We start from the raw sequence: 18037 nt of genomic DNA on the forward strand, positions 1-18037 counted from the left end.
ACGGTAGGCATGAAAACGTAAACTCTGATGTAAGATAAATGTATTTATATTTTTTTCGGAGGTTATAATATTAATACCGTAGAATGGAAAACTTAAGACTAGGGGAATGTTGAAGACATTTTTTGAATTTGCCCAAGCGCACAAACGAAACGCTTTTGTTTGTTTTTGTGGATTTTCTTTTTCTTCTTTCTTGTTTTCAATCAGTTATGTTAATTTTAGTAATAATAACAAGGAAGGAAGGATGGAGTTTGAGATACAGTACACAATAACGAGATAATAATCATTTATAATGAAACGGTGTTGTAGGAATAGAGTTGGGAAGGGGTGGGTGGTCAATAAGCGAGCCAATAGTATGGGACAACGAATAGCTGCTGAAATATTAAGAAAAACGCAAAAGAGAATCACTAACGAGATATCGCGAAGACTTTGGCTTTGTCATATATGAACATCTGTGATTGTGTTGTCAAAGTGTTGCTGCGTCCTTCGGGGAGAGAAAAGAAGGGATTAAAAAAAAATGAATAGAAATATTATCAAAAAGAAAGAATGAGGGAATAAAAACCATCACTTATAAAAGACAGATCAATTCTTTAAAATTTTCTCTTCACATCGAAGAGAGCAAAAGAGGGAGACAGAAAGTCAGAGAGTGAAAGAAGTTGGCGCAATAAATAATCATTTGATGGGGGTCTATTTACAAGGCGGCGATGCGAATTAATGCCGATTTTTTTTTTTCCTTTTTCTTATTTCTATTTTTAAGAAATTTCCTTTTTTTTTTCCCACACATACACGGACGATGTACAAATATCTTTTTTTTTTTTTTTTTTTCTAGGGAATATCCTGGGAGGGGAAGCTGAACTGAAGTGGAAGAACTTGTCTTTTCGTGCTGTACGAAGAGATACTTATGTAACTGCTTCGGCTTTTTAGGACGAGCAATTTCGGCGCTAGATGTTTGGATGGACTTTAAAGCGCACCCGATTGCGTTCACTGGCGTAGAACGTATTTATACAACAAAACATGATGTATAGCGCTACCGTGAAAATATACATCTATGTATACATAAAAAAACGCAACGGGTTAACATCGACGGGCGAATAAAAACTTTCAAAAACCTACGTGAAAAAGGAACAAAATGAATAACTTCACCCAATATTTACCATGACGTTCTACCGACTTTGTGTTGGAGGTCTTTTTGCCTTACGTCTGCCTGTCTTTTAACGATCAATTGAACCTGAAAAGAAACTTTTGCCAAGCCTGTTGTCTACAGCGGCAGAAATAGACGAAAACAATAAAAACACAAACGCTGACAAACACTTTTCAAGAGAAACGTTGGATGAAGAGAGAGAAAGAGAGCGAATATAAAAGATACCAGCATAGTATCAAACAATTTGGCCGTATCGGGATTGGAGTTTTCTAGCAGAAAGAAAGAGAGAATTATTTAAAGGGAGAACAATGGCAACACTGAGCCAGTAGAAAAAGGAAGAATTTCTCTTTTTTTTTTTTCCTTATTTTTCTTTTTTTCTTTTTTGGCTTTGAATCCTTCCGTTGACAGAATTTGGTCAATCAACAATACGTCTAATACGTAATTTTTTAAAAACTAAGAACAAAATTTAAAAAAAAAAGGTCTAACTACTTTCCAATGTCAGAGACGGGATTTTAGGGCTTATGCTTGTTTGATTTTTGTTGTTGTGCTTTTTTCGTAGGTGTGCATTTTTTTTTGTAAAAAAAAATCCACCTCTTTTTCTTATTTTTTTTTGGTCGAATCAATGTCGTTTGAGAAAACTGAATAGGCCCTTGCTCCTCGATGGCGGTGGCGCCATTAACATGGGCACTTGATTCTTCTGAGTGATTTGAATCTATTCCATAAAATTATTTTTAAAAAACAACCATTTAATTAGTAAAATAATTATGCGAATCTTGAACGTAAAAAGAAACAAACAGATAAGATAAAGACTAACCGTGCAGGGAGATTGCATCCACGGTTCGCCATCCACCTGCATAGGGAAGCGCTTGCGTGTACGGATGACGATGTTGGAACACTGGGCCAGACGACGTCCCGACGCCCTTAGTCCAGTTTTGACCTGTCCCATATGAAGGCAATTCTCTAGACCGATAACTTCGATCAGTCCGTCTCCGATATCTGTTTGTAATAAAATACGAAAAGATATTTGCCAATAGTTCAGCGAGTAACATCACGGACGAAAACCTTGCAAGGCCAAACTGAGATCGACGAAGTTGAAGCTGCTGCTGGACAATTCCCGTTCGGATTTGTTGCTGTCGTGCTCCTTCCGTAAACTGAGTGGAGCCGGTCGTGAGCGTTTCTTCACTGACGTGTCTCCCCACAAATTGGATCCGCCGTGAGTGTACGGGATGTTGAGTAAAGCAATTCCTTGCAGCGACGGACCGTTGGCTAAATCTAACGACACGCCATCGCACTGTAATAAGGAAAATCAATTAGTCGGATTTGATCATTGGCTGGACGTTGAAAAGTTCGCCGTCATTTACCATGATGTCAATATCTTCGTGCAGATTCTTGCACGATGCGGTGAACGTTTCTGAGGTAGCAAATTCAAAGTACCACAGCTTATTTTTCATACGGCTGTTGAACTTGTCCGGATTCTTTTCCCGTTCAGAGTGAAATTTCACGCAAATGGCAGCGTCCTGTTTCAAATAGAATTCAAATCTTTTGCAAGAAAAACAATTTTTGAACAGGTGAAGCAAAGGGAAACTTACCACCCCGATGGAAAAATAATTGTTGAAAATGGTGTAGGGAATCTGATCGCTGGGCTCTGCGTTTTCGTCTTGCTGGTGCGGTACGACTTCGATCTGCCACCGATCCATCATGATGGGCGCCGCCCTGCTGATTTTGCGCAGGATCTTGTGGACGGACTCGCCTTCATAACCGCCACCCCACCGGAGGCAGCGCGCCAAATCGTTGCCCGTCCCCAATGGAATGATTCCGATGGGCGGATGATTGACAAATTGGACTTTGTCTGTTCCGTCCATGTCAACAAATAGATTTAAATAAAACATTCAACAAAGAAAAATAAAAAAAAAAACGGACAGGTTTCATACCCATGGTCTCGAGGAGCCAGCCGACAGTGCCATCACCACCGCAGCAGATCACTTTAAAATTGGGCACATCTTTGAACATTTGAAGGCCGGCCAATGAACCGCCTTGTTCCAGACTGTACACCTGTCGAGGATTGAGAAGCGACTGGAACTTGCGCAAGATGCGGGCACCTTGCCGACCGCCTGATTTCGGATTGATAAACACCAAGAGCGGACACGTGCCCGGTTGGAGATTAATCTGAAAGGACATTGGCGATCCTGACGATCCCGATTGCTAATCGATCAAATCCAAAGGGGTCAGTAATCACAAGTTTCTTGTTTAAAATGTTGTGTTTACTAGTACCTCAGAAATCGGTAGATGGCTCTCTGAACGCGTGAGAGATCGTCGGTCCCGGCATGTGGATACCTGCCGATCGAGAACGATTGGACAGATGGACGTGGGTGGCAAAATGTGCACTCGGTGCTCGCCCAAAGTGCATTCGGGTTTCACTTGCGAGGCGCATCGGTTGTGTAACTAACAAGATCGAAATCCAAAAATCAATGGAGCACTTTGTTTTTTTGTTTTTTTTTTGTTTCCTCGTTCAAACTTACTGTCATTTGGCACCAACGGCAATGGAGTCCAGTGATGCCGTTGTAGGATTTGATCGGTCCGCGGCACTTGGAGCATTTGGCATTACAATTACCTTCGACCCAATGATGGGCCATGACTTGCGTCGATTTCTTAGACTTGACGTACGTGCAGATGCAAGAGGCAGGCGCCCTCTGGACGCATCGTTCGTGCACCGTATACTTGCAAACTGTCACGAAAAGGGAAAAGGAAAACCCAATCCGTTTAATACCAAAGCCGAAAGCCAATAGTAAAATATTCGAGATTTGATGGGATTTCGAAGCTAAGCGCCACTTGGCTTAGGCTGCGTTGTAGGGGAGGCCAGACGTGACGGGACTTTGCAAATAAAAATTGCTGCCAGCCAATGCATAATGAGTAATCCGTGACATTTATTTACAGCGACGCAATCAGAATTTCAGAACGTACTGGACTCTGACAGCTGTGCCAGGGCGGCCAATTTCGCTAGTTCGCACGTTGATTAGTAATCGACCCTCCATCGCGATATAGTTCAGCTATTTACGTTAAATACAGCGCACACAATAATCGAAGTAAACGGGTTTACTCACAGATGCAGCAAAGGCCTTTCTTGCCCAGGCCGACGAGCATGTTGAGGCAGAGATTGCAATAGGCTGGACGGTTAAAATGTTTGAGCCGCCACAAATGATTACCATCCTCTTTAACGTTCTAAAATACCCCGAAAAACGGACATTTTTAGTTGATATGATCTAGACATCGTGAGTGCCTAGTTGGGAAAAATTGCTTACCGAATCGAGTCCGAGGAGGACGAGGAGGGGGATGGTGGTCATGCCTCCACGTTTCCATTCTTCCAGCGAGACAGTACCATCGTTGTCGTAATCTATTTCGGTCATCATCTCTTGCAGGATCTATCAAATCAGAACGTAAGGAACCAGATGTTTTTTTTTTAAATCCAAAATTCGACATGGAAGAATTTTTTGATTGCCGTTTTCCTAACCGGTTTCAATTCGGAAGCGTCCCATCCGAGGTATTCCGCTACGGCCATCATTTGATTCACGATACAATCCATTTCCTGTATTTACGGGCGGGAAAGAAAAAAACGTTTGAAATCGTGACAGTTAATAAAATTATTTCGATAATGTGATTTACGTTAGTATCCAATACACCATTGCCATCCGTGTCGTATAACCGAAACATAACTGCCAATACCAAAGAGATTAAAATAAAAAAAAATGAAATTAGATCACATTAATTTTTGAAAAAAAAAATTCACTTGTTTTTTAGTTCAATTACATTCGAGTTTGTCTTCAGGACGGCCAGCCTCAAGTAGCGACAGGTAACAAATGACGTTCTTGAGCGAAACCCTGAGTGTGTTGATGTCCAGCATGCTCGTCTTCCGCACCAACTGCCGGACTTCCACTAAATTTTCATAGAATCATCGTGTGATTTTAACGGTGTAAAACGTAATACAATTCATTTCAATTACATTCTAGTTTGCCGTTGGAAACGAGAATCGAATTATTGGACTTTCGCGATGAATTGCGAGACATTTGACTGTGGCTGGGCGATGATGATTGGTTACTAGCACGTTCCCATGTTGCACCTGCCGATGCTGTTGCCGAACTGGAACAGGAGGCTCCAGCACCCGCTCCAGCAACAGTCATCGTTCCAGGCTGCGTGACCATGACAGTAGGATGAACCGAAGCGCCGATACTTCCTGTCAATTTAATAGACGCAAATATTTTAAATAGATCAGCCAAAAGAAAGAGGAAAAGATGGCGGCCCACTTGAACTGATTCTTTCTCGACTGAAAACGAAACTTGTTTTATAATTTCCTTCTTCAAAATTCAAATGACTCAAATGTAAAACGACAAAGAGGACAAGTGTAATTGATTTTTTGTTTTGTTTTCCCCAATGATCTAGCCGGAACACGAGGGGAAATGTGTCAGCCAACAACAATCGATCGCTGGCAAGTCCGCAACCCCAAAGGCCGAAATAGAGAGGCGCACAGAAGTGTGTAACTTCCTCAACAACAACAATGTTCTTCTTCCTCCCACCCCCCCTACTTTTGGCTTTAGCTTCTATTCCACTTTAACGTGCAGGATTTGCAGAATACAATGAAAATATTTTAGGAAAAACATTAAAAAAAAAAGAAACTTGCCAGTCCGTGTTCGGTTAGGTGCATCTGATTCTGTGCTACGTCCAGCGCTACCGAGGCCGCTAAGGCTGCCCAGCCGTTCGGTGAGGCCGTGAAAGCGTTCAGCCAATCCTTGAAGAGGTCGGCTTTGCTCCGACAGGCTAGTGGTGATAGTATGCAAAACTCCGCCGGAAGCGCTAGTCGAACAGCTGGCTGGACAGGCTGCAGCTCCAGCTGGACTGGTTGTTGAGCCAGATTCGCCAAAGGCCGCCAAATTATTGACAGAGCCGGATGCGTTGTGAGCTGTAATAGGAGCGCAGGCTGTCGCAGAGCTTAACATGGCCATGTCCTGCAAATTAAACGTGCATATCATTAACGCAAGACGTATAATCATTTTGAATTGCATTTTTTAAAAAAGGAGAGATAGAGATGGACATGCCAGCTCTCATCACGTAATTAAAACTCTTGGTTATTGTATAACGAGCTAAACGTGTGGCTTGATTGGGGCTGTATCTGTTACGTCTATAAACGATGAGGCAGGAAATGAACGATCTTTCACTTGCACATGTCGTCAAAATAGATAGAGCTTACCCATCGTAAAATTTCCGCCTAATTGCTTATTTATTTCCACAGATGGAACAAACACAGGATGATCGATTAGGCTAATCAGAGTCAAGAGAAAAAAAAGTTTCATCCAGACTCTCATTCTATTTTATGAAAAGAAATGAACGTCCAATAAACTCACGTATTGACTCGTCCTTTTCTAGCAACGTGCTCTTCATTATTCTAATCGATCGACCGTCTCTGTACATCGGGCATCCAAACGAAAAATATTCAACCATCGTACCATGTGGGGGGGGGGACAAATATAATCCAAACGTTTACTTTGGAATAATAATACACAGTTGATATGGCCGTTATTGTCCCTACATGCCCGTGGAATGTGTGGCTTGTTTTCTCTCTATCTAGTCACTATACAAAAACCTCTCTCCAACATGTCTCCCATTTCCTGGGCGTGTTTGTCTTTTTGTATTTCTGCAGCTGGCCCCCGGAACTCTCGAGAGCGGCCGGCTTGATAGCGCCGATATGTAGTTAAAAGAACAAACCCAATGAAAAGAGAAGGCCCTTTTTTTTTTCAAAGAAAAAAGGGGGGAACACATAAAAGTGGGGAGAACGTCCCAGAGTTTGTTTGTGCGTGCATGTGCCTCGTACACACACACACACACACACACTTATATACTAGTATAGGGCATGCTGCTGCGGAGTTTTTTCTCTCTCTCTCTCTCTATTCCAACGTGAATTCCCTTTCTATACTGTTCACGGAGCATTATTATATATATAAACTATATCCTTGCCGGTGCAACATTGTTCACGGCGCTGCCGTTGCACAGGGAATTGAATTCACGCGGGCGAGTGCCGGCTATATTTATCTGTATAGCGTACGTATATACATATCACTGGGCCTTTTTTTTTTTTTTCACTCCTCTCTTTGCAGGGGGTTACATCCAAGTTGATATTTTATTGCATTTCGTTGGGTTGAATCAAAATGAATATTTTGCTAGCGCTGCTTTATCTCGATCATCTCGTCCGATGCAGCCCAGCCGGCGTGCACAATTGACGATGAATAACTCAAGATGGGCTATGCCAACTTCCCTTTTCGTGGAAAAATAAAGAAACAGGGCGTCCATTCGTATACACGAACATTTTCTTTCGATGAATTTTAAAAGTAAGAAAAAATCGTGTCGATATTTTTTTTTTGTGTTGCCATTTGGATAGTCGCACCAACTCCCATAAAGCGCATTAAGCCTGGAAGGTGAAATAAATTATTCTAAGGCAAAGAAAGAAAGAAAGAAAAAAAATAGAATAGGAGGGTTGCCAGAGGCATGCGCAGTCCCGCATAAAAGTAGGTAATAAAAGTATCCCATATTTACACGTTTGATGTCGTGGCCCATGTGTTAGACACACTCTGTAAAAAGGGAAAACAGAGTGCGTCGGTTGTGCGGGGCGCGATCTATGCACAATCATTTATAACTCTGGTTTTTTTTTATGTATTTTCGCCAAACACTGCGGGGGGATCTATCTGAAGCGCAAAACGGGTTGTAGACAAGTTGCGGCCTTTAATCAAAGGACACGACACTTCTTATTTCTTTTCTTTTTTTTTTTTTTTTTAAGTAACATGTCTAAAACGATACATGACGCCGCTGTCAAAATATAGTCAGGTGCTCCAGCGAGACAGACAGCCCGCCATTTTTATAGTTAGTATTTAGAGATTTGTAATAGCCAACGTCATTTTCTTTTCAAACATTTTTCCTTCGTTTCTTTTTTGTTTTTTTTTGTTTTGTTTGGTTAATTCTTTTGAAACCCAAAGAAAAAGAAGAATAACAAAAAACTGTACATTTTCTTATCTTCTGTACGCGTACTATATATCCTGGTTGAAGACGGGCCGGCTAAAGAGATAAACACCAGCGAAAATGGCGGGTCATAAATAGCTCATCATTTTTCCTCATTTTTATTAAATGCCTCTTTTCTCTGTTTTTTGCCGCTTTGCCGCCGTTTGAGAAAAAATAAAATAAAACTGCGCGATGACGTCCCGCCGTCTGTGCGCACTTTCTCGAGCTATTTTCGCCCGGTTGGAAGAGAGAGGCGCAAGCGTCTTAGTTTTTTATTATTATTATTATTATTACTTACCTTGATGACTTTGCCTTCAACGTTGGACACGGTCTTGGTGGGCGTCCGTTTGACAAAAGACAAGAATAGTCTTTTGCACAATTCTTCTTGCATTTCCATCTCCAGGTAAGTGTCCATGAACAGCTTGAAGCCTTCGTAGTCGATGTCCTGTAAAAAGTGGGACCACCCAAAAGGAAAGACAATTGTTTTGTTTTTTTAATAACATTTTTTGTTAGGTCAGAAAATGAACATCGTTTTTTATTTACCCCATCTGGCTGGAATTTGGACAGAGGTCCAGTGCCGGAGAATTCGACCAGGACATCGCTCAATTTCTTTGATGAATCTATACGTCCAAATGTAAATAGGTGATTTATTATTCGAATTGAAATAATTTTTTGAAGGTTGTTTGGCTTTGGAGGGGGAAAAAAAACAAAATGGAGATACGCAATTCGTTTTGGTTGAGGGTGGCGGGCTCTTGACAAGTTTTCTAACAAGTGAACGTACAAAAAAATTGGATTTCGTAAAAGGCCCGTGTCTCGACGCTTATCTTTTTAATCATTGCCGTCGCGGAATGCGAGACCTTGGGCGACATTCGCTTTTCTTCTTTCCTGCAGCAGACAAGAGTTTAGACGACAACGTTTTTATTTTGTTCTCGTCTCTCATCAAAGTCATCTGTAGACAAAAGGATTTTCCAACTGCGTGAAAGACATCAATGCTCTCAAAAACCAGAATTCCCGTTTGTTTTGTTTTTTTCACTTTCTCTTCGCCCGTCCATGTCAGTTCAGTTTCTTCGTACCCATTCTTGCAAATGGATCCAATCCCACGAAAAGACCGTCAAAAATTTGAACAAAACAACGCAAAGTTCATTCATCCCTTTTCATCAACAAGAATCGTCTAAAATGGCTGCCATCAAACGAAAAATCCTCGCCATTAAAACATTTCCCTCCTGTTTTTTTTGTTTTGTTATGTGAATTCAATACTAGAATTGTGTTACACCAATTTAGAGCAGAACAATCGGAACTGGTCAATCATCATCTCATTACACGAGTAGAATGGAGGCAGACAGTTCAAGGTTTCCGGCTGTCTCCATCCATACGAACGCGCAATTTTTAGAAGACAAACGACATTCATCGACCCGGCAAAATATTGTTGACTCTCGTAACGGTTGACAGCTGGTTCGTTGTCCATTCTTACGTGTCCCGCAGCCATTGTTTACGAAATTATATATACCAATGGCGAGGGTGGAAACAAAATATGGCCCATCATAAACCCATCATTGTCGGCTATTAGAATCTATTGGAGGCAGATGTATAATAATCTTTTGATATTTCTCCGTTCGCTCAAATCTAAATTTCACAAGTTTATTTATTTTTTTTTTAAAGAAATAAATAGAATGAGACAATGTCTTTGTTGAACCGTGAAAAAAAAATGTTTTCTTGTGTGTGTTATTCTTTAAATCCGCCCAATTTGACTGGTCTCTTCGTTGTTAGCTGCTGGAAATCAGTGCGTACTATCTTGTTTTTGTATGTTGGCAAACAATATAACAGCAGCGATAGGGAACATAAAAAAAAAAGGGGAAAGTTGTTTACACAAATGAAGAAACAAAAACAAATCAAAGATGGATGAAGACGGATCAGATCGCCAGTTCTGCGACAGGAGCAGCAGGGACGTGCACTATCCATCGAATCGGAGCCATCGGAGATCCGTCAGACGAAGGCAAGTAGGAAAGAAAAGAAAGGAAGGAAAGATTCTCTCCTTTTATTTTTTCGCATGTCTGTCTGCCTTCTTCCTACTTCCCTTTTTTTCTTTTACTTCCCCGTGAAACGGAGGAGGCAGGGCAACGTCTATATACAACATGCACGTCTTCCGACATCTCCATCAGCCGCAGCCCCGACGTCCCGAGCACACACATCGTCTACTATATATATGTGTGTGTGTGTGTATACACCATACACATAGAGCAGGAGCACGCAAGTTTCTAGCTGATGCCCGATCCGCCCAGCTATCCGCCCTTCCCATCCTCTTCACTTCCCAACCGAAATCAATAACACGAACACAGAGCCAGAGAGAGAGAGAGAAGAGAATAAGAGAACAAGTAGAACGCATCTGAAAAAGACTTGAGAGAACTATATGTACAGTTGTGCATATATCCAGCAACAACCACACACAACATTTTTGATTTTTTCGCTTAACTTTGAACTAGTTTTGAAGAAGGATATTTAACGCGTTCGATAGTATCTGAATTTGTCTTTAAAAAACAAGAACGGGGAGACCTTGTTGATCAACTTGAGATCAATCGGAGATTAGCGGTTGCAACACTGACCAGTTCTACAAGGGGCTACTAATGTTGCACATATTTTTCAAAGCGAATATATCAAACCGCTTTTCACTTTTACATTTGAAAAAAAAGAGGGTAGACAAGATTGAATTGTAACCAAATATGGACGAATAGAAAAAGAGAATAAAATGTAAGAGACAGATTGTTAAGAGAACGTTCTGGTCATTGTCCAAGTCAATGGTGAGACACGACGACAAAACATAAAGGAGATGAAAAAAAACCACGAGCAAGTTCTTTTTCAAAAGTTATTGATTCCACTGGGTTCCATAGAAGAGCGACGCAGACTCGAGCGGAAAAAGAAAAATGAGCCAACAAATTGAAGAAAAAGATGAACAGAGTCACAACGTCTTTAATGAGATTATTATAGGGATATTTTTTTTTGTGTTGTAGTTTAAAATAATAATGAAAAAGAAACTTGATCTTTTGCATACGATTCAATGTGATGAGATTGTTCATTTTATACCAACATCAAAAACCGGCGAAAGCAAAACTTTCGTGACGGACAGAACATCCTGGTGTGTAATGTCTTGTGTATAGACAAGAAAGGGCCGTCTGTCCCCTCCCCTCACCGTTTCCCTCTTATGTACACACCCAATTTGGCCAGTTACTCGGGACGACGACGTGACTCGCACAGTTTTTCCCAGCCTTTTCCATCATCAAATTCTGATAATTACAGCAATTGAACCCAACGTCTTTTTCTTTCTTTCTTTTCTTCATATTCATCCTTAGCAACTGCTTCCAACCTATCATGTCCATCTATATTACAGCAAACCATCAAAATCGTAAAAAAAAAAATAAAATAAATAAATAATAAATCTATGCTAATCACCTAAACCTGAGGCAATATCGTCGTCGACATTCAACATTGGAAGTAGCCAAAGACTCGCACGGTCGGCAAAAGATTTTGAACGGAACTCGTGGATTTTCTGCTCCGATTCTTCTTCTCAGTTGAGACACACACACACATACAAGAGTACCATGTAGTGTGTGTGCGTGTGTATATATAAATGCATGGCCCTGTTGTGTGTATATACATCTATGACGTCAAAGCGCGCAACGGGGAGAAGATGGTATCGATCTGTCGCTACCAGAGAGCGAAGAAGAACACACACAAAAAAAGAGAAGCCGCTGCTGCGAAGGAAAGCCGTCGCCATAGCTTCTTCCCACCCCTTCTGTATCCCCTTTCGTGACGTCATGAACTTTCAACCAACGTATTTCCACATCTCTCTTTTTTTTTTTTTTTTACATCCGGTTCTCTCGCGTTTCCCGTTTCTAGACGATGTTTTTTTTCGGACCTTTCCCTCGCCATCCTGTCAGAAATTTTCCTCTCGTGCAATATTTTTGCTTCCCCCCCCCCCATCCCTTTAAATATAAAACGGAACTGCTTGGTTTTGATTCCTATATATAAACACGCTCACGCAATATATCGACCAATTTTTTTAGATTCTACTTCCTCATGTTTATGGCGAAAATAAATGGAAGAAGAGGGAAAATGATTTTTCTCGCTGTGAAATCCATAAACGCATGGCTGCCCTTGTTGATCACAAAACTCGTAACGGTCACACGTATCGATTCTTTAATGTAGCTCAAGAGGCTCGCAACTTCAACAGCTCCGAGCAAAGCAGCACCTGACATTTTATGGCGTCACTCCGGCCCTTCTTTTATATGCATCGGCCAGCGGCTAATGGCGTCATGGATATTATGTTACCGATTTTTTTTTTTTTTTTTCTGGGGGGCGTATATGACCACCATCCTCCCAACGTGATTTGCATGAAAATTTTGCGTCGTAAAAAATGAAGTAGTCCTACATATGCAGATGGAAAAACCAATCACAAATTTGCATACGGTACAACGCTCGAAAAAACAACAAAAACAAACACAATTAACTTAACAATTTTCTAGCGGTGGCTAGTTCATTGTCAACCCCCATGGAAAGGCTGTTAAATCAAAACAAGAACAGTGATGGTATCATTAGTCGATATTTCGACATGTTTGCATAAAACCGGCCGAAATGGCGAAACGTAAACGGATCCTTTTCCTCCCCCAAAGCCAACGCGAAATAATCGAACCCCAAAACATTGAATGAATTAAATAAAATATATATCTTACAAGCGGCAAGATCCTGAAGCTGTTCGAATTCGGCGGGCGAAAGTTTCTCCCATCGATAGGCCGATTGAAGGGCGGCCTGATCGAGCAGAGCGGCCGAAGAGGCACAGCTCGAATGTTGCTGATGTTGATGATGATGCGAATGCCGTTGCATTGTCGTCAAAATGGAAGACGCCCGGCTACCGCCCACTTTCTTCTTGCTCTTTTCTTTGCCCTTCTCCTTCTTGTGTTTCATGATGATGGTGGCCAGCTTTCCTACTGATGTTGCACTACTGCCCTTATCGGCCACTCTTTTCTTCTTTTTTTTCACTGATTTTGTTTGTTTTTTTATTGCACACAGCACTTGAAGAAAACTTGTTTTGCCTTCGTCTTTGTTAGACACACTGTGCTGCACCTAAACAAACGACACGGCAGACTGATTAGCGAATCAATCGAATAAATAGGAGGGAATTTGAAAAATTAGGATTGAAAAATAGATAAAATAAAAGTCTTGAGAAATCAAACCGGTTGTTACGCAAAATTCGGATAGATTTTTCTGTTTGTGAGAGGGGGGGGGGAGAGAAATGCAAATAACCAGGAGCAGGGATATAAACATAAAAAAAACACACAATCTGCCAATCTTGTTGTCACTTGGAAAAAGAAAAAGGATGGGAAACTGATAAGGTCAAAATATCCACATCAGATTGCGTGTTATAATAAAGTCAGGAATGCGAACGGACGAGTATTAATGCGGACAAGGCCTACGTTTACATCCTCATTTGAGTTGACATCAGTTTGAACAACGAAAATATGTTGTGTGTGTGTGTGTGTGTGTGTGTGTGTGGAAGAGCGTGACAACCAAATCAGGTATTTCTAGTTCCAATTAACAGGAGTTAAAACGAAGCTCGTCAAATTGTTATGCTTATTAAGCCTGTTTTTTTTTAAAGGGGGGGAGGTAAAAGATCTTTGTAGTGTTTTTAATTTTCACGGTCTCCGGCTTCTGGCCTGATCTAAAAATACAATGGAGCCGCCATATAGAGAGGGACAGGCAGATAGACAGAGAAGCTATATATACATACATATATCAAGATGTCTCTGTTTGGGATGTTTTCGAGGATCAAATACGAAACGACAGCGTTGCAAACCAACAAAATGATTCAAACAGACAGATTTTTAATGATTTTTTACCTTTTTTTTTTTTTTTTGAAAAAGAGATAAATCGTTTGCTAATTCAAACTGACATAACAATGACATTACAACAGTTAGTCTTTAATGTTTGCCACAAAATAAAATGAAAGCGATAAGACTACGCGGCTAGTTGCCCTGAGGCTTTTAACATTTAAAAGCTTCGGTTTTAAACCAACATCTACGGTTACATCAAATAGAAAATGATGAAATTCCTTCGAACGGAAATAGATAATCATTCCAAACAGCTGGTGCTGAATAGAACAATAACAAATGTATTATTATTATTTTTTTTTTTTTTAAAGAATGACAAATATTGGATTATCAATTTAATGTTTGTTTTTGTTTCATTTGTCCTGTACGTACAATGTACGTATGTGCATAAGACTGTGTAATAATGATTGTTTATTTGGATTTCCAGTTGACGGCTGCGTAGACGGAGGACAATAAATCAATGATCCAATATTTAGATGTGCCGGTCTATAAATAGAAGCACTTATCAACACCCCGTTGGTATTTATATACATCGTTCATTTTTCTTTTTATTTTCATTGTTTTACTCTCTGCTAGATATAATATCCCCATTATTGTTATCATTGTTCCCCGCCGCGCACACGCGGGGAAGTACCGTGACAATTGAAAAAATTAAAAAAATGTCACCTACCCCCCTTCCCAATAGAAAAAAATAAAAATGTTTTAAAAGGCGAGAGGAACTAAATACTTCAAAAATTCCGATTGACACCAGTTGGACACGACTTAAATTCCCAGCCGTCTAAATAGATATGAAAGAACGCCCTATCCTTTCGCCGCCGTTGGCCATTGACGACCAAGCTGGTGTGTGACACAAAACCCAGACATATGCAAATTACGTTAATAAAAATAGCAAAATTACCTGTTCTTTTTTCTTAATTCAATTGGCAGATTTTGGTGCTCGGTAGAATTGCGGATGTTTTTCGTTCCCAGTTGCGTTTCCTCTTTGGATCCTCGTTACGTAGGGCGTAGTACAGTAGAACTGGTACATGAAAATCGTGAGGTTTTCTGGTGGTGTAGATGTCGTGATAACGATCGGGAATAAATACGAAAAAAAAAATATATATTTTTTTTTTCCGGTAGCTATATGACAATGGCTATAGGATGCGGGTTGGAAAAATAAACTCCGACGTGTGCCGTACTTGAAATTCAATCAATGAAAATTGATTTTCAATAGGCAGAGACTTTTTTTTTTTCTTCTTTCTTGGCAGCCGAGTAGAAAGAAAAATAGAAAACACAACACAGAAGAAGAAAATGGCACGGACGATAAAAATCAGACGGCCATGTTGTCGCGCACTGACACACACACGCTCTGGCCAGTTGGACGAGAGAGTTTCAATAAATGCCAGGCCAGCAAAAGTTGTAATTCATGTTTTTTGTTTGTTGTCCTTTTTTTTTATTATTTCCAACAAAAAATCTTTTTTTCTTCTTCTTCTCATTGAATTCCTTTTCTATGTTTGCTCAACATTCGATTTTTATCTTAGTCCGCTTTCAACACACACACACACACTGTAAAGGAAATTATTCAAAGGAATAAAACCTTATAGAGAGACGGACGCCAAATAAAACCGAAAAAACACACACACACACTCTCTCTCCCACTGTTTCTAGCAGCACACACACACACACACACTCTAGTACCCGTGCCGTACACACACGCACACTTCAGATGCAGAATCGATCGTCGGCGTCCTCGCCGGACGATGGTGGTGGTCGTCGTGTTTGTGGTGGGTTGTTCATTCCGCCCGCCCGCACTCCACTATCTACTCCACATGTTAAAAAAAAAAAACACTTTTCAAACTCAATAATAATTCTTTTAATTTTAATAACAATTAAATCTTACCCTATTCAAAAACTGAATGTGTTTTCAAAAAAAGTTCAACCGCAGGGCTACGAATTTTCACTTGGCAACTAAACTCTGGAGGAAGAGTAACCTTTTTTTTTAACTATACAGATCGTAATGTACACAGCACCGAATAGTACATATACACACACATACACATACGGAGTGGAGGACGGAAAAAAAAAAAAAGGAAAAAAAAAGAGACGGGCAGGGACTCAACCCAAACAGTGACCGGCCATAGCGCGAGCTGCCGACTGAGTATTCGAGTAGGCGACTAGTGGCGCTCTCTCTCTCTCCCCATTTTTTCTTTTTCTTCTTCTTCTTCCCCTTTTTTTTTTTCGTTCCTTTTTCTATTTTTTCTCTCTTCCTTTTCTCCTCTATAACGTCACTGTGCTGTGGAACAGCCCATACAATATATACAGACAGAGAGAGGGAAGAGAGTAGGAAGCTGTATGCGCGGCTGCCTGCTGGTTGCACAACACACGCACGCTCGTCGGCTTTCGTTTAGAGCGACGTGGTGTCGTCAAAAGCGCAGTAACGAACAGCGGCGGCGCACGGAGAGAAAATCAGGCAACGTGATGATATGGTTCCCTTCCTCTTCTTCGTTTGCTGGCGTGCTCCTACATAGATCTAAACTTGGTGTGTGTGTGTGTGTGTCCTCGTAAGATACATCGGCGTGATCGAGTAATGTTTAGTTTCTGATCAGACGAAAAGGGCCATCGAAAGAATGATTTGTATACTGTAAAGAGAGGCACGTCTTTATTATCTTACGTAGTTACGATGATTTATTAGACGGAGTTCTCTGTAGGAAATTATCGATGAATCATAGAGACGACCGTTATTGCCACCGCCTTCCGTTTGGTTTCCCATTGTTTTTTGTTTTTTGTTTTTTTTTTTTTAAATTCATTTTCGCTTTTCTTGTGGGGCGTTTTGATTGTTTGATTAGGTATAGTAGACGATGATCATCTCGATGCCCTTACGTGGATGTGGCCAATGCAGAGGATTATTAAATGAATAGAAGGATATGCTCAGATGTATATAGTATACAGTGTTGCTGTGTTTTGATGATGGCCATGGAATCTTAGATCCGGAACTGGGGAAGAGGAACATCATCTAAAAAAAAAATGGGGGGATGGGGGAACAAAAGATGTGAAGAGGCGGAGAAAACATTTTTTGGCGACGTCAAAATGAATGATGACCACACCCCAAGGCCATGGCATTCTTAAAATGCCATCTGCAAACCAAGTTCCGGTTATTTCACCACCCCCCCCTCCTTTTTAATACACACAATGCTTACATGTAATTAATGTGATATCATCAGAAGAATTATTGATAGCATATTTACTATGCGAATTCTTTCAACTTAGTTTTCTCATTCACATTTTTTTGAATAATTTGTAAAACAAATTTACATATGACGTCAGAAAGTTTCAACTTTGACCTTATCATCGTCGCATTACGTGCGCAAGCGCATGGTTTTTACCACTGCGAAAGAAAAATAAAAGATGGCAAGACGTCGCGCATGCCAAAGCCAGACGGCTTCCTAACATTTATCCTCACCATATTACATCGACCACCATGTTCTTATTTTTCCCCCTCTTCCTACCCCACCATCCCTCTTTTTCCTGTATTTAGTTCTTTTCCTTCATCATTTTCTTCCGTTTCCGTTCAGATCTCTTCGGCGCTGATTTCAACCTCGTTACTCGATTACGTCCCTGATGCTGCTTACTACTATACTCTATACGTGTATGTATATATATATATATATATAGAAAGAGTTTCCGCTTCGCACAGGCTGCCTCTTACGCTTTAATTAGAAATAAGGAAGCAAAAGGAGGTGATCACAAAAAAAAAATAAATAAAAGTGAAGCACATGGCTCAATCCTGCATGGCGCCTACAAACGAAAAAAAGATCCCCCTCCAATTTTTTTTTATTGTATCGGCGATAGCAATCTTCGATGAGTGCTGATGATAATGGCTCTGGATGGCTGGGTCAAAGTTGTGAAGATCCTTTCGTTTGTTTTTTTATGGTCGTTTTTTTTTATTAGAAATAATCCCTTCATAGATGGTGATGATAATGGCAAGCATTTGAAGAGGAAAGTT

The 18037-nt window shown here is 40.6% G+C and overlaps 1 protein-coding gene and 1 long non-coding RNA gene across 3 annotated transcripts; one reads left to right on the plus strand and one right to left on the minus strand.

Annotated features, from left to right (window-relative positions):
- Window positions 1–23: 23 nt before the first annotated feature.
- On the minus strand, window positions 24–17068 carry LOC116922611 (diacylglycerol kinase beta). 2 transcript variants are annotated; one of them, XM_032928992.2, is made up of 20 exons: window positions 15935–17068; window positions 14954–15854; window positions 12901–13291; window positions 8720–8796; window positions 8475–8621; window positions 5811–6135; window positions 5136–5366; window positions 4943–5068; window positions 4799–4848; window positions 4647–4721; window positions 4438–4557; window positions 4240–4357; window positions 3658–3863; window positions 3410–3580; window positions 3070–3340; window positions 2728–2987; window positions 2500–2655; window positions 2216–2429; window positions 1953–2134; window positions 24–1850 (listed from the first exon to the last, which is right to left on the minus strand). In XM_032928992.2, the coding sequence occupies exons 3-20, from the start codon at window positions 13130–13132 to the stop codon at window positions 1758–1760; spliced, it is 3054 nt and encodes a 1017-aa protein (XP_032784883.2). In that variant the 5' UTR covers window positions 13133–13291; window positions 14954–15854; window positions 15935–17068; the 3' UTR covers window positions 24–1757. The 2 variants fall into 2 exon arrangements, with proteins under 2 accessions (XP_032784883.2, XP_032784881.2); XM_032928990.2 differs by having other exon boundaries at window positions 2201–2429; window positions 15935–17059.
- LOC123472345 lies at window positions 8448–9855 on the plus strand. Its single transcript, XR_006646769.1, has 2 exons — window positions 8448–8579; window positions 8690–9855. It is a non-coding gene; the product is annotated as an uncharacterized LOC123472345 (long non-coding RNA).
- Window positions 17069–18037: the final 969 nt, after the last annotated feature.

This window comes from Daphnia magna, linkage group LG5 (assembly GCF_020631705.1).
Source record: "Daphnia magna isolate NIES linkage group LG5, ASM2063170v1.1, whole genome shotgun sequence".
NCBI classification, from domain to species: Eukaryota; Metazoa; Arthropoda; class Branchiopoda; order Diplostraca; family Daphniidae; genus Daphnia; species Daphnia magna.